Source organism: Taudactylus pleione, unplaced genomic scaffold (genome assembly GCF_031769625.1).
Source record: "Taudactylus pleione unplaced genomic scaffold, aTauple2 ptg000282l, whole genome shotgun sequence".
Lineage (NCBI taxonomy): Eukaryota > Metazoa > Chordata > Amphibia > Anura > Myobatrachidae > Taudactylus > Taudactylus pleione.
The window spans coordinates 6,185,175-6,205,079 of NW_028284684.1; the positions used below are offsets into that span (position 1 = coordinate 6,185,175).

Sequence of the window (19,905 nt, forward strand, 5' to 3'; positions counted from 1 at the left end):
GTTTTTAAAAAAAATATTAGCCAGTTAAGTGGTCAAAAAGAAATGGGTAGAAATAAAGACCTGACCCTTTGCTTCTATATAGGCCTTTCTTTCTTTACATTACAATAAAATTTATATTTTCTTATTCATACATACCATCTGTGTATCAGATTGAACCTTTTGCTGTAGCACTTTTATATATGCATCAGTGCTGTCATCTACTTCAATCCTAAAAAAATAAACATAGGCCAATTATTAATAATATACAGAAGTGGCCACATACATCTAGCCTCCTTGCGTGTTCATACCACGACTCTGTAGCGCTGAGCGTATTTTTGTGCAACATTTTCCCTTAAAATGTGTCTTATTAGCTGATTATGCGTCTTAAATGCAGTTTATGCTGATTAAAATGATATGCAGCATGACTATATTCTGTCCGCGACTGCTGCTGTATCTGCATGCGAAATGCTACGTTAGTGTCACAAAAACTGGCAATGTACGTAGCATTTCGCATGTAGATATAACAGACGCACACAGAATATAGGCATGCCGCATATTGTGATCAGCATAAGCTGGTTCTGCGTCCTATTTGCATTTTGCAAATAAATATGAGATATGGTAAGTACTTACCCTTGTAATCTCTATTTCTATGAAGACCATAGGGTTCCACAGGATACCTTGGGGTATAGGCTATGGCGGCAGACATCGGGCACCTCAGAGTTAAGTTTTCAGCCTCCCAGGATGCACTGGGGTCCCTCTCCTATACCCCGCCCCCGAGCCAAGGCATCTCAGTTACAAGCCATAGGCCGGAAGAGAAGAAAGAGAGAAGAAAGTCTGGAACACAAAAGAATCACATTCTCACCAGGAGAAGGAAAAACTGGTGATAAGATCAAAGCCCATCTGCAGTACAGGTGCGACAGGGCGGGAGTCCTGTGGAACCCTATGGACTTCGTAGAAATAGAGATAACAGATATAGATTGTAAGCTTGCGAGCAGGGCCCTCTTACCCTTATGTATGTTATGTATGTATGTCTTTTACAACCCAGTATAATGTTAATGCTGATTCAAATTGTAAAGCGCAATGGAATTTGCTGCGCTATATAAGAAACTGTTAATAAATAAATAATAAATAAATAACAAGGGTAAGTTCTTACCATATCTCATATTTTCTACTTCAGAGTCCATAGGGTATCCACAGGATACCTTGGGGATATCCCAAAGCAGTATCCTTTAAGGGTGGGGACGCTCCTGTGCAGAAAGGAGAATCCGCCGCCCTAAGGAAGCATCCTGAGAGGCGAAGGTATCAAATATATAATACCTCACAAAGGTATGGCTGCCTTGCACAGCTGAACTGCAGAGGCACCACGGCGAGCTGCCCATGAAGGACCCACAGACCGAGTAGAGTGAGCTTTAAGAGAGGATGGTACAGACAGGCCCTCATGAATGTAAGCCTCAGAAATCGCCATGCGAATCCATCCTGCCAAAGTTTGCGTAGTGGCAGGCCAACCCTTCTTACGGGAACCATAGAGGACAAACAAGGAGTCCGACTTCCGAAATTAATTGGTACAGTCTACATAAATCCTTAGACCAGTGGTTCCGAAACTTTTTTGAATCACGGCGCTCTAGTGCATCAGCATTGTATGCACGGCACCCCCAAGCCAAATGTTTGTTATTGAGAATTTTTTTTAAAAATTCAGTGAAGTAGTAAAGTGAAGTAAACGGTGCTTGCCTGTCATCCTTAGGGTCAGTTATGTGGTGGTGGACAGGTTTGCATTTTTGTTTGTCCACATATTTACATTACATTGACCATAAAAAAATTTGATTTGGTGCTGGACCACCAACTTGAGGCACCCCTGCAAGTGTCCCAAAGCACCCCAGGGTGCCGCGGCACACAGTTTGGGAACCACTGCCTTAGAGCACGTACCACATCCAAGGAGGCCTCACCAGCTGAGGTCTGGGGAATTAAGGCCGGCACTATAATTTCCTAATTGATGTGGAAACTAGATACCACCTTAGGTAGGAAACCAGGGCGAGTGCAAAGCACCGCCCTGTCTCTATGAAAAATCAGAAAGGGAGGGCGACATGAGAGCCCCCATATCGGACACCCTTCTGGCCGAAGCAATGACCAGAAGAAGCACAGTCTTAGCTGTAAGCCATTTTAAATCCACTGAGCCAAGTGGTTCAAATGGTGGTCCTTGGAGAGCCCTCAGGACCACAGCCAAATCCCAAGGAGCCTCTGGAGGGACAAAGGGAGGCTGAATGCGAAGTACACCTTGCATAAAGGTGCGGACATCAGGAAAAGTAGCAATCCTACCCTGAAACCACACTGACAGGGCAGAAACTTGCACCTTCAAGGAAGCAAGGCGAAGATCGTGATCTAAGCCTGCCTGTAGGAAAGCCAAAACCCTGGATATCCTAAACACCTGGGGATCATAGCCTCTAGGGTGACACCACTCAAAGCAAGTATGCTACACTCTGTGGTAAATTCTTGATGATGCAGGCTTCCGAGCTCTGAGAATGGTGTTAACTACAAAGCTGGAAAACCCCCTGGACCTTAAAAGGGCTGTCTCAACAGCCACGCTGTCAAAGACAGACGACCCAGGTCCGGGTAATGGTAAGGACCTTGAGACAACAGATCCGGACGTTGAGGCAACAGCATCGGAGTGTCAATGGAGAGACTCAGAAGATCTGAGTACCAGTGATGTCTGGGCCACGCTGGAGCTATCAACAGGAGCGTGCCTCCTTCTTACTTGAATTTTCGAAGCACTCGATGAAGAAGGGAGGGAAGAGGTATGCAAACTGGAATGTCCACCGGACCGACAAAGCGCCTACCAGAAGAGCCTCCTTGTCTCTTGTTCTTGACCCGTACACAGGCAGCTTGTTGTTGTGTCGGGAGGCCATGAGGACCATCTCTGGAAGGCCCCACCTGTTCACTAGGAGTTGAAACACCTCCTGGTGAATAGACCATTCCCCTGGATGCACGTCTTGATGGCTGAGGAAGTCTGCTTCCCAGTTGAGGACTCCTGGTATGAACACTGCCGAGATGGCTGGGAGATTGCCCTCCGCACAGGCCAGAATGCGGGACACCTCAGTCAGTTCCGCCTGACTTCGGATTCCTCCTTGGCGGTTTATGTAAGCCACCGTGGTGGCTTTGTCCGACTGTACCTGCACATGATTTCTGTGGAGAACATGTCTTGCCTGCTGGAGAGCTCAAGTTCCAATATGTTGATTGGAAGCGCAGATTCTGCTGGTGTCCACCTTCCATGGAACAAGTGTGGACCTGTTATTGCTCCCCAGCCCCGGAGAATGGCGTCCGTTGTCAGAAGGACCCAGTCCGCAACCCAAAAGGGGCTTCTGTCTGTGTCTTTATCCGATGGGGCAACCCATTCCATCTGGAGAGGATCAATTTCTGCAGAGGTCTGGAGTGAAACTGGGCATATTCCACCATGTTGAATATCGACACCATGGAGCCCAGTAACCTCATTGCTGACACACAGACCACTCGGCGACTTTGAAGGCAACTGCGTACCTTTGCCTGTAATGCAGAGATCTATTCCTCCGTCACAAAGATCCTCTGTTGTTGGGAGTCCAACCGGGCGCCGAGATGGAGCATCCTCTGTGAGGGAACCAGGGAGGACTTCTTCCAGTTTATCAACCAGCTGTGATTCTGCAACACAGATATTGTCAGTTGTAGATGGCACTGAAGTATCTCTGGAGACCCTGCTAACAACAGAAGGTTGTCCACAGAGGGTAACAAGCGGACTCCCTGCATCCGCAGGTGGGCCGCCATGACTTTGGTTAACACTCGAGGCACTGTGGCCAGACCAAAGGGCAGTGCCTGAAACTGGAAATGTTGATTGAACACCAAACCCGAGGAATCACTGGTGTGCTGAGATAATAGGGATATGCAGGTAGGCATCCTGAATGTCCAACGACACCATAAAATCCCCAGGCTCCATTGCCACTATAATGGAACGCAGGGTCTCCATCCTGAACCGAGGAACCCTCAAAGACTTGTTGAGGGACTTGAGGATGGACCAGTAAGACCCATTGGGTTTCTGTACCAGAAAGAGATTGGAGTAATATCCCGTTCCCCTCTGGGGTAACGGAACAGGCACTGTAACTCCAGCCTGGAGCATAAAGTGTAACACTTTCTGGAGTTCCAGGGCCTTGTCCTGATCTGACTGAAGGCCTGTGGTGAAAAACCGGCTGGGAGGGCGTACCCCCGAGAGACCACTTCTCTTACCCAAGTGTCCGTGGTAGTCAGAAACCAGCGATGGGCGAACTGAAGAAGTAAGCCTCCCACTCTGGGGTCCCCCAAGGGGTGGCCCATCCCGTCAGGCTGAAGGCTTAGCGTCCGACTTGGGAGAAGGACGTCTTGTACTCCAAGCCTGCTTCTTTGGCTTGGCAGATTTCTTGGTCCCTGACTGTATTGGAAAGGATGGTATCTTGGACTTACCCTGGGCCCTATAGGGCCGAAAGGACGAAGTACCAGAATCTGATGGGACTGCAGCCGATGGCAGACACGCAGATTTAGCTGCTGCCAGCGTGGCCACAATTTTGTCCAGATCAGGGCCAAACAGGACCTGTCAATTAAAAGGCAAGCATTACAATCCCTTCTTGGAATCTGCATCCGCTTTCCAAGAGCGCAACCACAGGGAGTGGCGAGCCGCTACTGCTGCTGAGGAGATTCTGGAAGTGAGGAGACCTATATCTAAGGCTGCCTCATTAATGTAAGTGGCTGAGCCTCTGAGATTGCCTACTAACTTCCACCTGCTCAGCTGAAGAGTCAATGTCCAGAGACGTCTCGAAGTTATCTGCCCAGCGCTCCATGGCTCCTGCTACCCAGCACACGGCCATAGCAGTCTGGAAGCCTATCCAGCAAGAGAATAAATGGATTTTAGGCATATTTCCACCTTGCGATCTGTAACATCCTTCAAGGAGGACATGGGCAATGTTGCACTAACGACTGGGTCTGAATAAGCTCCAGTCACACACAATGCAGAAATACATTACCTGCACTAACCCCAAGTATCCGCCAGGATCCCCGGCTCAGTACCTGCGTCCTGGCCAGGCGAGGTGATGGAGCGGCAACAGGGACCTCTAATTAGCTTGTCCTGCTGTCCGCTCATAGCAGCGCAGCAAAGCTGCCTTGTCAAAAAACTTCTGGGGCTGTTCTATAGCCCCCCTCTGAAAAGGTGATTCGACTCCGAGCAGGGAAACCTATGAAACCGAGATGCCTTGGCTCGGGGGGCGGGGTATTTGAGAGGGACCCCAGTGCATCCTGGGAGGCTGAAAACTCTGAGGTGCCCGATGTCTGCTGCCATCGCCTATACCCCAAGGTATCCTGTGGATACCCTATGGACCCTGAAGTAGAAAAGATGCATGTTAAGGGAAAAGGTTGCACAAGATTATGCTCGGCGCTACAGGGTCGCACGGCGCTCATGTACTATGTGTAACGCAACTTGTAGCGCATGGAGAATAGATGTATGTGGACACATCTGTAGTTCTAAACATAAATACGTGTTAAGTAAATCATTTTCTTCAGGTGACTACTGTATACGTAGATGTGAAAAAGAGGAAAGAAAAGTCTTGGGACAGGGCTCTATTAAAACACCAAGACGGACTTATAGAGACACACGTACATCGAAATAGAAACTAGTAGGGTGAAGTGTGTAGGGAGCAAATTGGTCTCTATACACTACGACATACTATTTAAGGGAAATGGAAACTTCATTATTAACAATTAAACAAAACTGATGCATCTTCCCTCTACGGATCCCAAATTGATCAGGAAAGAGGCGAGAAGTCTGCAGGCTCGATCTCCTCCCTGAGTATACATTGACAGCTCAGAATAGTAAATATACATAAGAGAAAAATAAAAGTATAATACCTGTCCTTAAGTATCGCTCACAATGGCAGCCTAATGCCAGAGTGCACAACTAATTCAGTTTTGTTTAGTCATTAGCGAGTACAGCTCATGTACCAGTCATTACACCCTGTGATAGCAGTGCTCCCAAAAGAAAGTTGAAAAGAAACAAATAAGTTTTATGACAGGATATAAAAAAAATCCACAGTACTCCTTGAAAGACTTTAATGAAAAATAGGTTTTAAACAACAACAATATAAATATATTTTACTTACATAACTGCCTTGTTCATTCTAATCCCCATTTGCTGTGACACCTTAAAAAGGTTCTGTGTAAGAGCATTGGCAGCATCGTAGTTCCTTCGTGTGTATATCAACAACCAATTATCCAGATGTTTCACATGGATTAGGCTAGGTCCTTTTATTTCTCTAGACCAATCTGCAAATTGTGGATTGTAGTCAGCCTACAAAAACAAAGATTATAAAATGAAAGCATGAACAGCTACCCTCACAGCCTTTAATTCAACAAAAAGGAACACTGCATTTACTGTTTAAACGTTGAATTACAAAGTGGGATGGCTCATATTAAAACTTTTCAAAGCATGATTCATTGGAAATGACTTGCTTTCAGACTGCCAAACTTTATATTAATATGGGAAAGATTTGGCAGCTCTAGGTTTTTGAAAGACAAGAACTTGAAGAACTAACTTCTTAACATAAATATTATAGATTGATACAGCATAAATGTATGGCCAGCAATATGTAACCTAATACACAGCGCTCTGTGGATAAGAGTCTTCACAAAGACGAAGTTGCCCCTATTCTGACGAATACATAGAGGACCTAATTCAGAGTCGGTCGTAAGCGGCCGCTCGTTCGTACGCCTAACGACCGCAAAACTGAAAAAGGAAGCGATCGCACGGCCGGTCGGTCGCAATCAAAGTGACGCCCATACGTGAACAATGCACCTCCACTAGCTAGCGAGTGATAGCAGCTAGCGATCGAGTCAGTCATTGTCAGTCGCTGTATGTTAATTTTCTTCTGATGGTTGCGGCCGCTTGTGTTGTGTGCAAATTACACCAAAAATTAACAAAAAACCGCATAGAATAAGCTATCCCCATGAAATGTATTTATTCTTATTATTCGCTAATGCAAACGCAGCTGAATCAATTACATGCCAATTAGCGGTGTTTTTAGCTACAACAAACGATTATTAGCTGCTTGCATTGTGTGGCTCAAAATAGAAACATCACTCCTAACATCAGTAACATTCGATAGTATCGATTGTACTCTGGGGGCTTGAGAGAGCACATACCCAACCTCAAGCTGTACGATCAGCCAGGCCTCTAACCTGCTCGCAGAGTGACGTTTTACTACTTCCAGCCTTCTATGTCGGTTGTAGCAGGTAAATTATGTACGCCCCTAAAACGCCCTTAAAACGGTGAGGAACACCTGCATTTTTAGACCACCCCCCCCCGTTAACACCCACAAACTGCCTTTCATGTCAATCAACTCTCGGAAGCCACTTCCTGCTCGTAAGCCATACGATCGACAGCATTTTGGATCGCAAGGTCTCGTTTGGAAACATCGGATGCGTACAACCGAGCAGCCGCTTACGACCGACTCTGAATGAGGTCTGAATCTTTTCCATTTCAAGAGGATGTTAAAAATCCCATTCCCCTATACAATTTATTACATTGATATGGTAAAAAGATGCATAATTAGGTATTGTCTGTTTGTTTTGTACCTGGAGCACTAACATGCTTTTTGTTTTGAACCTTGTCTAGAAACAGAACCACAAACATATAAAATTGTGCTCAAAGAGGAAAATTCCAGTATACTGTAATGCTGTCTTGCTATTTTAAACAAAATCTGTCTCATCTATTGTTTTAGAAGATATGAAAGTGTATAACTTTTGCTTCCGCTTGAAGACCATGATAATATGTATTTGCATTATGGTGTATATGAAGTGCATTAATTTAACATGAACTGGCTAGAATTTTGAAATTCAAGTTTAAATATAATGCACACATTTTTAATTGCATATAATATGAAATACAGGTACATTAAGAACACATATAAAAAATGTAGTACATACTGTTCTATTTGATAGCAAAATTTTTTCTGGAGGAGCAACTCTTGCACCAAAAGATAGGAGTTTAGTGTCAAAGTTTAGACCCCAGTCCCGAAGTTCTTTCTGAACATTTTCATCCCTAAAAAAACCCCACAAAACAAAAATCAGGAAAGAGATACAGTATTATTTGAACTGGTTCTTAAATAAAAACAATGTACTGTTGTTGGAGCATTATATAATACAATAGTTGTATACACGACCTCTTGCACCTGTGAACCGTAAAAACTTCAGGGGGTGGACACACTTTGGTGGGTTTATCGTGCAGCAGGCAGGAAGAGTGGGAAATTGTACCTACTTCCCACTCTTCTCGCATTTACGAGTTTCATCTATATTATTAAAAGTCATGTACAAGTTAATAAAATGTATATTGACCCAGTGCTAGCTATACTGTCTTCCATACAGCTGCTGTATGGAAGTCTCATTTGCCCGAAAAAAAATCTCTGTTTTCAGGCAAATACACATAGGATACATGATAACAAGAGATATGGTAAGAACTTACCTTTGTTATCTCTGTTTCTACGAAGTCCATAGGGTCCACAGGGTTGACCTTGGGGTATAGCTGGATCTGGATCCACAGGCACCACGCAGTTAAAGCTTTGCTGCTCCCAGGATACACTTGGGTCCATCCTCCTCTATACCCCACCCCCGAGCAACAGCACCTCAGTTGGTAAGCAGCCAAGGCCGGAGGAGGAGACTAAACAGAGAGAAGGAAGACTGGAACACACAAGAAACCATACTCACAGATATGGGAGACAGAAAACCGGTGACCAGCCACACAGCCCATAGGAAGCCAGGTGCGTCAGGGCGGGCGCCCTGTGGACCCTATGGACTTCGTAGAAACAGAGATAACAAAGGTAAGTTCTTACCATATCTCTTATTTTCTACCTCAGGGTCCACAGGGTTGACCTTGGGGATGTCCCAAAGCAGTTCAACTAAGGGCGGGGACGCTCCTGTGCTGAAAGGAGTACCCGGCGTTTGAATGGAAGACCAAGTGGCCGCCTTACACAGCTGAGGCGCCACGTCTAGCAGCCCAAGAACGAGTGGAATGAGCCTTAACAGAGGCTGGAACAGGTAAACCCTCCTGCATATAAGCCTCAATAATAACAGAACAAAGCCAACGGGCTAGAGTCTGTTTGTTGGCAGGCCAACCCCTCTTGTGAAAACCAAAGAGGACAAACAAAGAATCCGACTTCCTTATCGAAGCAGTCCGGTCCAAGTAGATTCTAAGTGCACGGACTACATCTAAGGAAGCCTCACCAGCGGAAAGATCAAGTGACTGAAAAGCTGGCACGACAAGCTCCTGATTAATGTGGAACTTGGAAACCACTTTGGGCAAAAACTCAGTACGAGTGCGGAGCACCGCTCTGTCCTGGTGAAAAATCAGAAAAGGGGGGCGACAGGAAAGTGCCCCCAACTCTGACACCCTCCTGGCAGAAGCAATTGCCAGGAGAAAAACGGTCTTGAACGTCAGCCACTTGAGCTCCACTGACTCAAGAGGCTCAAAAGGAGGGCCCTGCAGGACCCGCAGAACCACCGCCAAGTCCCAAGGAGCCACAGGAGGCACAAAGGGAGGCTGGATCCTGAGAACACCCTGGAAAAAGGTGTGAACATCCGGCAGCATTGCAATCCGCCGTTGAAACCACACGGACAATGCGGACACATGAACCTTCAGAGATGCAAGGCGTAAGCCGAGGTCCAATCCTGATTGAAGAAATTCCAAGATCCTAGAAACTCGGAACACCTGAGGATCATAATGTCTGGACTCACACCACTGAAAGTAAGTGTGCCACACCCTGTGATAAATCCGTGCTGAAGCAGGCTTGCGTGCCCTGAGCATGGTACCAATAACCGAACTGGAGAAGCCCCGAGACCTCAAGACGGCTGTCTCAAGAGCCACGCCGTCAAAGACAGCCGACCCAGATCCGGGTAAAGGCAGGGCCCTTGAGACAACAGGTCCCGACGCTGAGGAAGAAGGTACGGAGCGTCGATGGAGAGACACCTCAGATCGGAGTACCAAGGACGTCTGGGCCACGCCGGAGCCACCAGCACGAGCGTGCCGCCGTCCTGCTTGAATTTCCGCAGAACCCGAGGAAGTAAGGATATCGGAGGAAACAGATACGCCAGGTGAAACGTCCATTTCACCGACAGCGCGTCTACCAGACAGGCGCCTGCGTCTCTTGTCCTTGACCCGTAAACGGGCAACTTGTGATTGTGACGGGAGGCCATCAAGTCCAGCTCCGGCAGCCCCCACCTGTCCACGAGTAGCTGAAACACCTCTGGGTGAAGCGACCATTCCCCGGGTTGCACGTCGTGACGGCTGAGGAAGTCAGCCTCCCAATTGAGGAATCCGGGAATGAAGACTGCCGAGATCAGTGGAATGTGACACTCCGCCCAAGCAAGGATGCGAGACACCTCCGACATCGCAGCCCGACTGCGAGTTCCTCCTTGGTGGTTGATATACGCCACTGTGGTGGCGTTGTCGGACTGCACCTGAACCGCCCTTCCGTGAAGAGCGTGACCGGATGACTGCAGGGCCCGGTATACTGCCCGCAGTTCCAGAATGTTGATGGGAAGAAGAGCTTCTTCCGCAGACCAACGACCCTGAAGAGACAACGAGCCGGTCACTGCCCCCAAACCCCGAAGACTGGCATCCGTCATGAGCAGGACCCAGTCCGGGATCCAAAAGGGGCGCCCCTCGACCAGATGAGCTGTTTGAAGCCACCAAGCCAAAGACTGCCGAACCTCCGGGGACAACACCAGCAACTGAGAGCGGATCCGGTGAGGTAACCCGTTCCATTCCGATAGAATCAGCCACTGCAGGGGCCGGGAATGGAACTGGGCAAATTCCACCATGTCGAATGTTGACACCATGGAGCCCAGAACTCTCATAGCCGAATGGACCGACAGGCGGCAACTGCTCAGGCAACTGTGTATCCTCAGCTGCAGGGAGGAGACCTTCTCCGGGGTCAGGAAGATCCTTTGCTGACGAGAATCCAACAGGGCTCCCAAATGAACCATCCGCTGAGATGGAATCAGGGAGGACTTTTTCCAATTTATTAGCCACCCGTGCGCTTGCAGGCAAGCGATCGTCAGGTGGAGATGTTGAAGCAGTACCTCCGGGGAGCTCGCCAGCAACAGGAGGTCGTCCAGATATGGCAGCAGCCGTACATTCTGGTTCCGAAGATGTGCAGCCATGACTGCCATAATCTTCGTGAACACCCTCGGTGCCGTGGAGAGACCAAAGGGTAGCGCCCGGAACTGATAATGGTGTTGAAGGATAGCGAACCTCAGATACCGCTGGTGCGAAGGTGCTATCGGAACATGGAGGTAGGCGTCCTGGATATCAAGGGACACCATGTAATCCCCGGGTTCCATCGCCAGAATGATGGAATGTAACGTTTCCATCCTGAACTTGGGAACTCTGAGGAATTTGTTCAGAGACTTCAAGTTGAGGATAGGGCGATGAGAACCATTGGGTTTCCGCACCAGAAACAGAGAAGAATAGTACCCCGTCCCTCGTTGTAATTGAGGAACGGGAACAATGACCCCTGCTGTCAGCAAGGACTCTATAGCTTCCTGAATCTGTAAGGACTTGGTCGTATCCTGAGAAGGACTTGTGCAGAAAAACTGGTGGGGCAGTCTGTGCCGAAAAGACAGGGTGTACCCCTGGGAGACCCCTTCTCGAACCCAGGCATCCGTGGTGGTATTGTGCCAGCACTGGGCAAATAGAAGAAGTCGGCCTCCCACTCTGGGGTCCCCCAGAGGGAGGCCCATCCCATCAGGCAGAAGGTTTACCTTCCTGCTTGGAAGAAGGGCGCCTGGCACTCCAGGCCTGTTTCTTGGGCTTAGAAGCGGCCTTGGTCGTCGACTGCCTCGGGAAGGACTGACCTTTGACCTTGCCCTGAACCCGAAAGGACTGAAAAGCAGAGCTCCGAACCTTGGTAGGTGCAGAAGCCGAAGGGAGGAAGGCTGATTTAGATTTAGCCAGAGTGTCCACAATTTTGTCCAAGTCTGGACCAAAAAGCAACTCCCCATTAAAAGGTAAGGCCTCCAGCCCCTTTTAGGAGTCAGCGTCAGCTCTCCAAGACCTCAGCCACAAGTACCAACGCGCCGACACAGCTGCAGCCCACACCCGAGAGGTCAGCAGGCATGCATCTAACGATGCTTCCCCAATGTAGGAAGCCGCATCCCTCATTTGACCTATCAACGCTCTCTGGATCTCCGGAGCATCTTCCGGAAAGGTATCCTCCAAAGCATTGGCCCAGCTCTCGATGGCCTTAGCCACCCAAGAGATGGCCATGGACGGACGGGCCACCGCCCCCGAGAGAGAGTAGATAGACTTCAAACAAGTCTCCACCTTCCTGTCCGTGGGATCTTTCAGGGAGGAGATTGACGGCAAAGGCAGCGTAGCGCTTTTAATTAAGCGGGTAACGTGGGAATCCACCGCGGGAGGAGTTTCCCACTTCCTGCAATGAGCCTCCGGAAACGGATAGTTCGAAGCCAACCGCTTCTGCGGTTGGAACCTCTTGCTGGGCAACTGCCAGGCCCCTGCCATATGATCCGTCAACTGATCGGACAGGGGAAAAACCGTCGAAGCTACTTTGGCCTTTTTAAAATTTGGGTACTTTGACCTAGGGGCCGGCACATCCTCCTCAATGTGAAGGATGGCCCACACCGCCCTAACCAATGCCGGCACATTAATGGAAGACTTAGCCTCCACCTCCTGGGCCCCGGCATCCGAGTCAGAGTCTTCATGGATCTCCCCGTGTCCGTGAACTGAGCCGCCAGCGAAGCCGGAACGGAACGCTTGGACGCCCGAGGGGGCAAATCACTGTGCAACATAGATTGAAAAGCCGATGACGAAGCCGCCAGGCTCTGAACAGAGCTGGAGAGGACGTCCACCCAAGGCGGGGGTACTGCCTGAGGATAGCCCTGAAAAGGTACCATCGACTGCTGCGGCACCGTGGGGGATTGCACGTAGACCGGCAAACCCGCATAAGGACCCACAGTCTGAGACCCGGGAGGAGACTGTACCAGACGCGTCACACCCGGGGAACGGGGGATGGTAGGCTGGGGCAACGCCCTATAAGGGGCCACAGTTGGGACCGCAAGTCGGTCCGCGATCGACGCCAGCACTTGCGTAAACATCGCCCACGGAGGATCCTGCGCCACCGGGGGTTTAGAAGGTCCAGGTACCAACTGGCACCGTCCACACAGACCGTCCTGAGACAAATCCGCCCCGTCAACTCCTGCCGAACAGCGTTGGCAGGAAACCAACACAGGAGCCACGGAGCGCTCATTCTCCTCATCAGACATGACACAAACTTTTTTGCAATAAAAGTGTCTCACCGAAACGAGGTAAGGCGTATAACACCCACGCACTCCCAAGTATGCAACACAAACAGCCCACAATCTGGTACAGAGTAGCACACCGCTGTATGTGACGGACCTCACAAATACGTAGATCTATATAAGTGAGGTACACAGAAAGAACACCCCTCCCCCACGCACCTGCGGGCCGTAGGAGAAGGAAAGGGATAGGTAAAACGCTGACAGTAAGTAGAAAAAGCACAGACAGCAGCACTAGCAATAGTCACATACCATGCAGGAAGATATATTCACTGCACCTTCAGCTACAATCAACCTCCCAGATACAGTGTCTGGGAGGGCTATAGTGCTGCGAACACTGTCCTGATCAGGGGAGAGGTATGCAGGGGGACCGGTCCACTGGAAGCCTGCCTGGGAGCTCTGCGTTGCTGCCTGGGAAGATGGCCGCCGGAGAGCTCTGAGGAGGAGTGGCCGAGAGAGCACAGCCCAGCGACGCCAACACGCTTGAGAGAAGGCGCGCTGGGCTGAGGGGAGGAGCCGCTCAAGCATGGAAGTCTGCCTCCCCTGCTTGTATGGAACCCCAGGACGCCGTTCCCTGCCGGCCTTACACCCTGGTGGTCCAGCGGACACGCGGGGTAATCCACAGAGGGGGGAGCCCGCCGCCGCTACTAGCCCTGCCGGTCTGTCCCCAGAGACCGGCGGCATAAAGACTGCATAACTTCCCCCGCGTGCAGCGCTGACAGCGCTGCACGCGGCTTACCTGGCCCCTTGAGTCCGGCAGCAGTCTGTGGGAGGTCCCAGAGCCACGCTAGCACTGACTCCGGGGTCCCGCTGCGATCCCCGGATCAGTACCGGCGTCGCAGTGCCAGCGGGGCTTGTTGGAGCGGCAGCATGGACGTCCAGATGGACAGTCTTATGCTGCCGCCCTGAAGATAGTAAAAAAATAAAATAATAAAATCTTCTTTAAAAAAAATTAAAATAAAGCTTAGGGGCTGCTTATGCAGCCCCACTGCTCCAGGGTGACCCGACTCCGGCCGGGCACCAGCTAAAACTGAGGTGCTGTGGCTCGGGAGCGGGGTAAAGAGGAGGACGGACCCAAGTGCATCCTGGGAGCAGCAAAGCTTTAACTGCGTGGTGCCCGTGGATCCAGATCCAGCTATACCCCAAGGTCAACCCTGTGGACCCCCTATGGACCCTGAAGTAGAAAAGATTTTTTTTTTCTTCGGAGCCTGCTTAACTCCTGAAAAGAAATGCCCGATAAGGAGGGATGCCGAGAAGGGCTAGGAAGGGGGGTGGGGGGGATTACCCATGCTTCTTGAAGGGGCACAAATAGAGGGAGAGCAAGACCTCCCGAGAGAGGATGATGGTCTGCGTTCTGATCTGCAGATAGAATCTGTTTCATCGTGTCAAAACCCTCTCAAGTGGCAGGGAGGAAAACTGAGCATACTCTACCCAGTTAAAGGTTGAGACAAGTGAGCCCGGGATCCGCATGTAGGAGTGAATGTACACTCGGCGACGATGCAAGAAAAAGTGCATCTAACGCCTCGTCTTGAAGCCTGCCCGCCTGAAGGAAGACCCTCTGAACAGTGGAGGCCAGGAAGGACCCCAGGCAGAGCATCTGCTGAGACAGAATTAAATTTCTCCAATTGATGATAGACTAGAGAGGATCTATTTCCAAAGGAATATGGGGGTCATTCAGACCCGCTCGCGAGGAAAGTTTGCTCGCAAGCGGGTCGATGTTTGGCGCATGCGCGAGACCCGGCGAACGACGAGAAATACGTCGCTCGGGGTCTCGCACCAAAGGGGGCGTGCTGTCGATGGTGACTGATAGCACGCCCCCTTTGGTGGGCGTGCCGGCCTACCGTCTGAGTCCGGCCCCACTGACATCAGTAATGATGTCAGTGGGAGTGACTTTGGCTCTGATAGAGCCAAAATCACTCCTGGGCTTGCGGCAGCGAGACCCTACCGCAGGGTCTCGTCGCAAGCCTGATGGTCGCGATGGTCTTTGACCATCGCGACCATCATCATGGACGCTCGCACAAGCTGTGGGTGGTAACCCACAGCTATGCGAGCGTCCATGAGAACGCTCCAAAAACAGGTAGGAGGGCCCTGATTCAGAGCGAGCGCTCTGGTCAGAGCACTCAGCTCTGAATCAGGCCCTATGTTCCCAGAGAACATCTGGAGATCGTCCAGGTAGGGGAAAATCCTAACACCCCATCTCTGCTAAAGAGCTGCCATGACTATCATAAAGACACGAGGAGCCATGTAAAACCAAATGACAAGCACCAAAATTGTTAACGGTCACCCCAAATGGAAGCGCTGGAGACTGATCCAGAAAGGAACAAGTAGGCATCTTGGACGCCCCAGGAGGGCATGAAATCCACCGATTACAGTGCCAGAATGATGGAACGCAGAGATTCCATGCAAATCCGAAAGGAGTGGTAGAGAATATTGGTCGAAAGGACCCATCCGGCTTCTGAACTAAAAAGAAGTTGGCTGAGAATCCCATGCTTCTCTGAATTCAATGAATTGAGATAATTACCCTGGAGACCAGAAGGGAGATAATGTGCTCAAGCAGGGCTCTTGCTTTTCCAGAAACCACTGGAAGGCCTGTGGGAAAGAACTGAGTTGAAGGACGCGCTAGAAAGGGTATAGGGTAGCCCTGAGAAACCACCCCACGTACAGTACAAGGTGGAGGTCCGCTCTGTCAGGAGGCAGGCTTGGTGGTGGGCTGTCTAGCACCCCAGAGTTGTTTGTTGCGGGCCTAGAGCACTTGGCGGGAGAACTCTGGAACCTGGAGAAAAACTGGTCCTAGACCTTTTCATGAACGGCAAAAAGAAGCCAAAATTAGATGCTCGTAACAGTGTCCGCTGCAGAAGGGAGAAGCACGTCCTCAAACTGCTCTGACTTTGCTGATAAATCACCGGAACCCACTTCTGCCACTTGTAAAACCGACGCCCTGGATCTAGAGGCTACAACCACTTGAGACAAGGCTTCATCCCGCATAGCGGAGGTCTCCACAACTCAAATAACGGACCCTAGAGGTCTGAGGAAACTACTAGTCCGAGGCATAAGGAGACTGGGGGGTACTGCTTTTCCGTCTGGATGGTCCGTGTTCGTCCTTGTCTAGCAGATGCTGGAAGGAAGGGGTCACCGGCGCCAAATCCTGAACTGACGGGAAAAGAGGACTAATCCATAGCTGCTCCAAAGTGGACAGCTGCAGAGTAGACTGCAGAACATCAGCAAGGTGGGTCCTCGTAGGAGGGAGGGGAGGAGCGTGGGTGCTATAACCTAATCTGCAAAAAGGAGGCCACCCAAAGCCAGCTCCCGGCTGAAAGCTGTGAATGGGACCTCTTGCTGCACACATCTGTGCAGTACAAGATACAGAGACACGCATGGACTGGATCCTGCGGGGAGAGACCAAAAGATATGTGCGTAACACAGGAGCTTCCACCTGCTTGGCCACCACCACAGGTGCCTTGCTCTTGGAGGACATGGTAGAAACCAAGGCAATTCCCACACATGAAGCTGTAGCAACAGATGTGTGCAATAAGGTGAAAGTGCAATGAATGTAAAGCCACACCAAAGGATAATAAGTGGGGCGTAATTGGGGCACAGTGAACCCCTCACCCTGTTAATACAAGGGCTAACTGCCAAAGGTACACAAAGAGACTGTATAGCGTTAAAACGGACAAAAAGACTGACTGGCAGAAAAAGAGAAAAGTGTCTTGCTGCTGTACTCAGTTTCATGTCACAGGTCATACACCATGGCAAGACTGTCTTCCACAACCTCACCTTTTAAGCCTCCTACACAGCAGTTTCTGTTTCAGTTACTGACTGTTTCAACCTACATATGAAAATGAAGATCATTATCACCTGTTTGGTATGATTGGTTAATCACACACCTAACAATAATCCTACAAAATCTTTGACTTTGTGCAAGTGTACCAGGAAGAATTGATGCCGTTTTGAAGCAAAGGGTGGTCACACCAAATATTGATTTTATTTAGGATTTCTCTTCTGTTCATTCACTTTGCATTTTGTTAATTGATAAAAATAAACTATTAACAACTCTATTTTTCAAAACATTCTTACATTTTTACCATTCCTGCCTGTTTTTCTGTCCCATAGGTAGACATGGCAACACTATGCTAGTTATTGTGAAGCTCATACACCGATTTGAATTAACCTGCGGTTGGAATGCCGTAGTCTTCTTTCTTTGGTCACAGCGAGAAGATCTTCTTATGTTTCGTCATAGCGGATGAGGAAGGCATGTCTGTGAGATTACATCAGAGATGTGTGATTGTATTAAACTTGGAGATAGCGTCTGGGCCAAGCTGGAGTCACCTGCAGTACAGTGCCTCCGTCTTGTTTGAACTTCTGAAGAACTCGAGGAAGAAGGGGGACTGGAGGGAATAGTTATGCAAACTGGAAGGTCCACTTCACTGGTGACAGCAAGGCAGGAATATTAATTTTTGACAGACTCTCATCCTCCTCCAGAGGGGAGTTCAGGGTTAGAGAGAGCAGCAACTACTGCCTCCTCAGATGATATTCAGAATCTGAGATTTGCGTGGACTGTGATGATAACACAGTATGCTTAGTGGGCAAGGGCTTCTCACCTTGCAACATGGTTTGAAAGGCATTAGATGTAGCCATTCGACTCTGCACAGAGTAAAGCTGGGTACACACGTAAAGATTTTCTGTCTAACCATCCAACTAGTTGAATGGTTGGAAAGAAAATCTGGTAACGTATGAAAGCAAATGACAATCTGCAATTTGCTCCCAAACGCCGGAAAATGTACAAAAACTGTTGTTTGAGCAAATTGTTTAGATCAAACATTTAACAAACTTGTCTGAACGACCATTTTCACCTGTTTTCTGGTATTTAGGAGCAAATTGCTGATCATCATTTACTCCCATACGTTAACAAATTTTCATTCCAACCAATCAACTAGTTGGATGGTTGGACAGAAAATCTTTACGTGTGTACCCAGCCTTAGAGAGTACGTCTACACATGGTGGGGGCACAGGAGTAACCTGTATCGCCTGAACCTGTTGTGGCAACCCCAAAGGGGGAATGACAGCCGAAACTACCAGGCGGTCCATAATAGTGGCAAGAACCTGAAAAAATTAAGCCCATGGGGGGCTCTGGTACAGGCGCTGAGTTGTCTGATGGGCCCGGTCCATCTTGTATCAAATCCTCCTCACTTAAGCCTGTAGCACATAATCTGCATGATAGCAGTGTGGGTGCAGATGCTTGTTTGTTGCTCTTGCCCACAATATAGCACTGGGTATAATGCAACCACCGTGTATGTAGTATACTAGTAGGATGCAATATACTGGTCCTGTCTTATGCTTGGGTAAACTGCAGGAGCACGCAGCCCAAATATGGCACAGTGCAACGACCAACTGTATGTGACAAACTTCACAAATACTTATATATGAGGTACAGGAAAACCCCTTAATACACCTGTATGTTAGGGTAAAGTCAGAAAAAAAGGGAAAGATATATGCTGACAGTAGAATAGATAACAGACAGGCAGTGCTAGCATCAGTCACATATAATGCAGAAATAACATAACTGCAGACTGGCACTACAATCAACTACACAGACTCAGTGTCTGGTAGGCTATAGAGCTACATACGCTGATACCAGGGAGAGGTATGTAGGGGGACCGGACCCTGCATATATCTGAGAGATGTGGCTGTGCCTTAGAGAAAATGGCCACCGGAGACCTCAGAGGGCGTGGTAGGAGGAGGAGAGCAGCTCAGGGAAGCGAGACCTCAGTGGAATGGCGCCCTGAGCTGAGGGGCCGCTTAACTGGGAAGCTGACATCACCTTGCCGATTATTTAGCCACCGGGATGCTGGTTCCCGCAACATGTGTTCCCTGGTGGTCTAGTGGATCGCGGTGGCTGAAGCCTGCATCCACACTTGGCACCTCCAGTCTGTCCCCTGAGACCCCCTCCAGTCTGTCCCCTGAGACCGGCGGTATGACTGCTACAGCGCGGGTCACCACCTTGCCTGTTCCCTTAGCGTCCGGCTGCAGTTTGGGTCCTCCTACGGGACCTTGGCTAGCACTGACCCCGGGATGCCCGCTGAGATCCCCAGCTATGTACTGGCATCACGGCACCGGAGGGGTGACGGAGTGGCAGCGCAGACGTCCCACGGACAGACTGCTGCTATGCGCCCTAAGTAGTAAAATAAAGACATCATAAAAATAAAAAGCACAAGGGCTGCCTAAGCAGCCCCCTGCGTAATGGTGACCGACTCCACCCGGGCACCAACAAAACTGAGGTGTCTCTGGCTGGGGGGCAGGGTATAGGGAGAGTGAACAGGTGCATCCTGGGAGCTGAAAGCTTTTAACTGCTTGGTATCCGGATTCCAGATCCACCACCTACACCCCAAGGTGCCCCTGTGGAGCCTATGGACCCTGAAGAAGAAAGGGTAGAATAATAGCTCTTGCCCCGTTGTGAGGAGGGTGCCCGAATTATTGCTCCTGATTTCAATAAGGACTGAATGGTTTTTTGGAGCAGCAGGGCGTTGGTAGAGTCCGATGGAGATCCTGTGAAAAAGAACTGTTGGGGGGTTCGTCTCA

The 19,905-nt window shown here is 49.5% G+C and overlaps 1 protein-coding gene across 1 annotated transcript in view; it reads right to left on the minus strand.

Annotated features, from left to right (window-relative positions):
* Window positions 1-19,905, minus strand: part of PIWIL1 (piwi like RNA-mediated gene silencing 1) — a 414,830-nt gene that overhangs the window by 119,414 nt on the left and 275,511 nt on the right. The window contains exons 12-14 of the mRNA XM_088482106.1: window positions 7,945-8,059; window positions 6,123-6,310; window positions 136-208 (exon numbers count right to left, since the gene is read on the minus strand). Coding sequence (XP_088338232.1) covers window positions 136-208; window positions 6,123-6,310; window positions 7,945-8,059 — 376 coding nt within the window. The remainder of the gene's footprint in view (window positions 1-135; window positions 209-6,122; window positions 6,311-7,944; window positions 8,060-19,905) is intronic.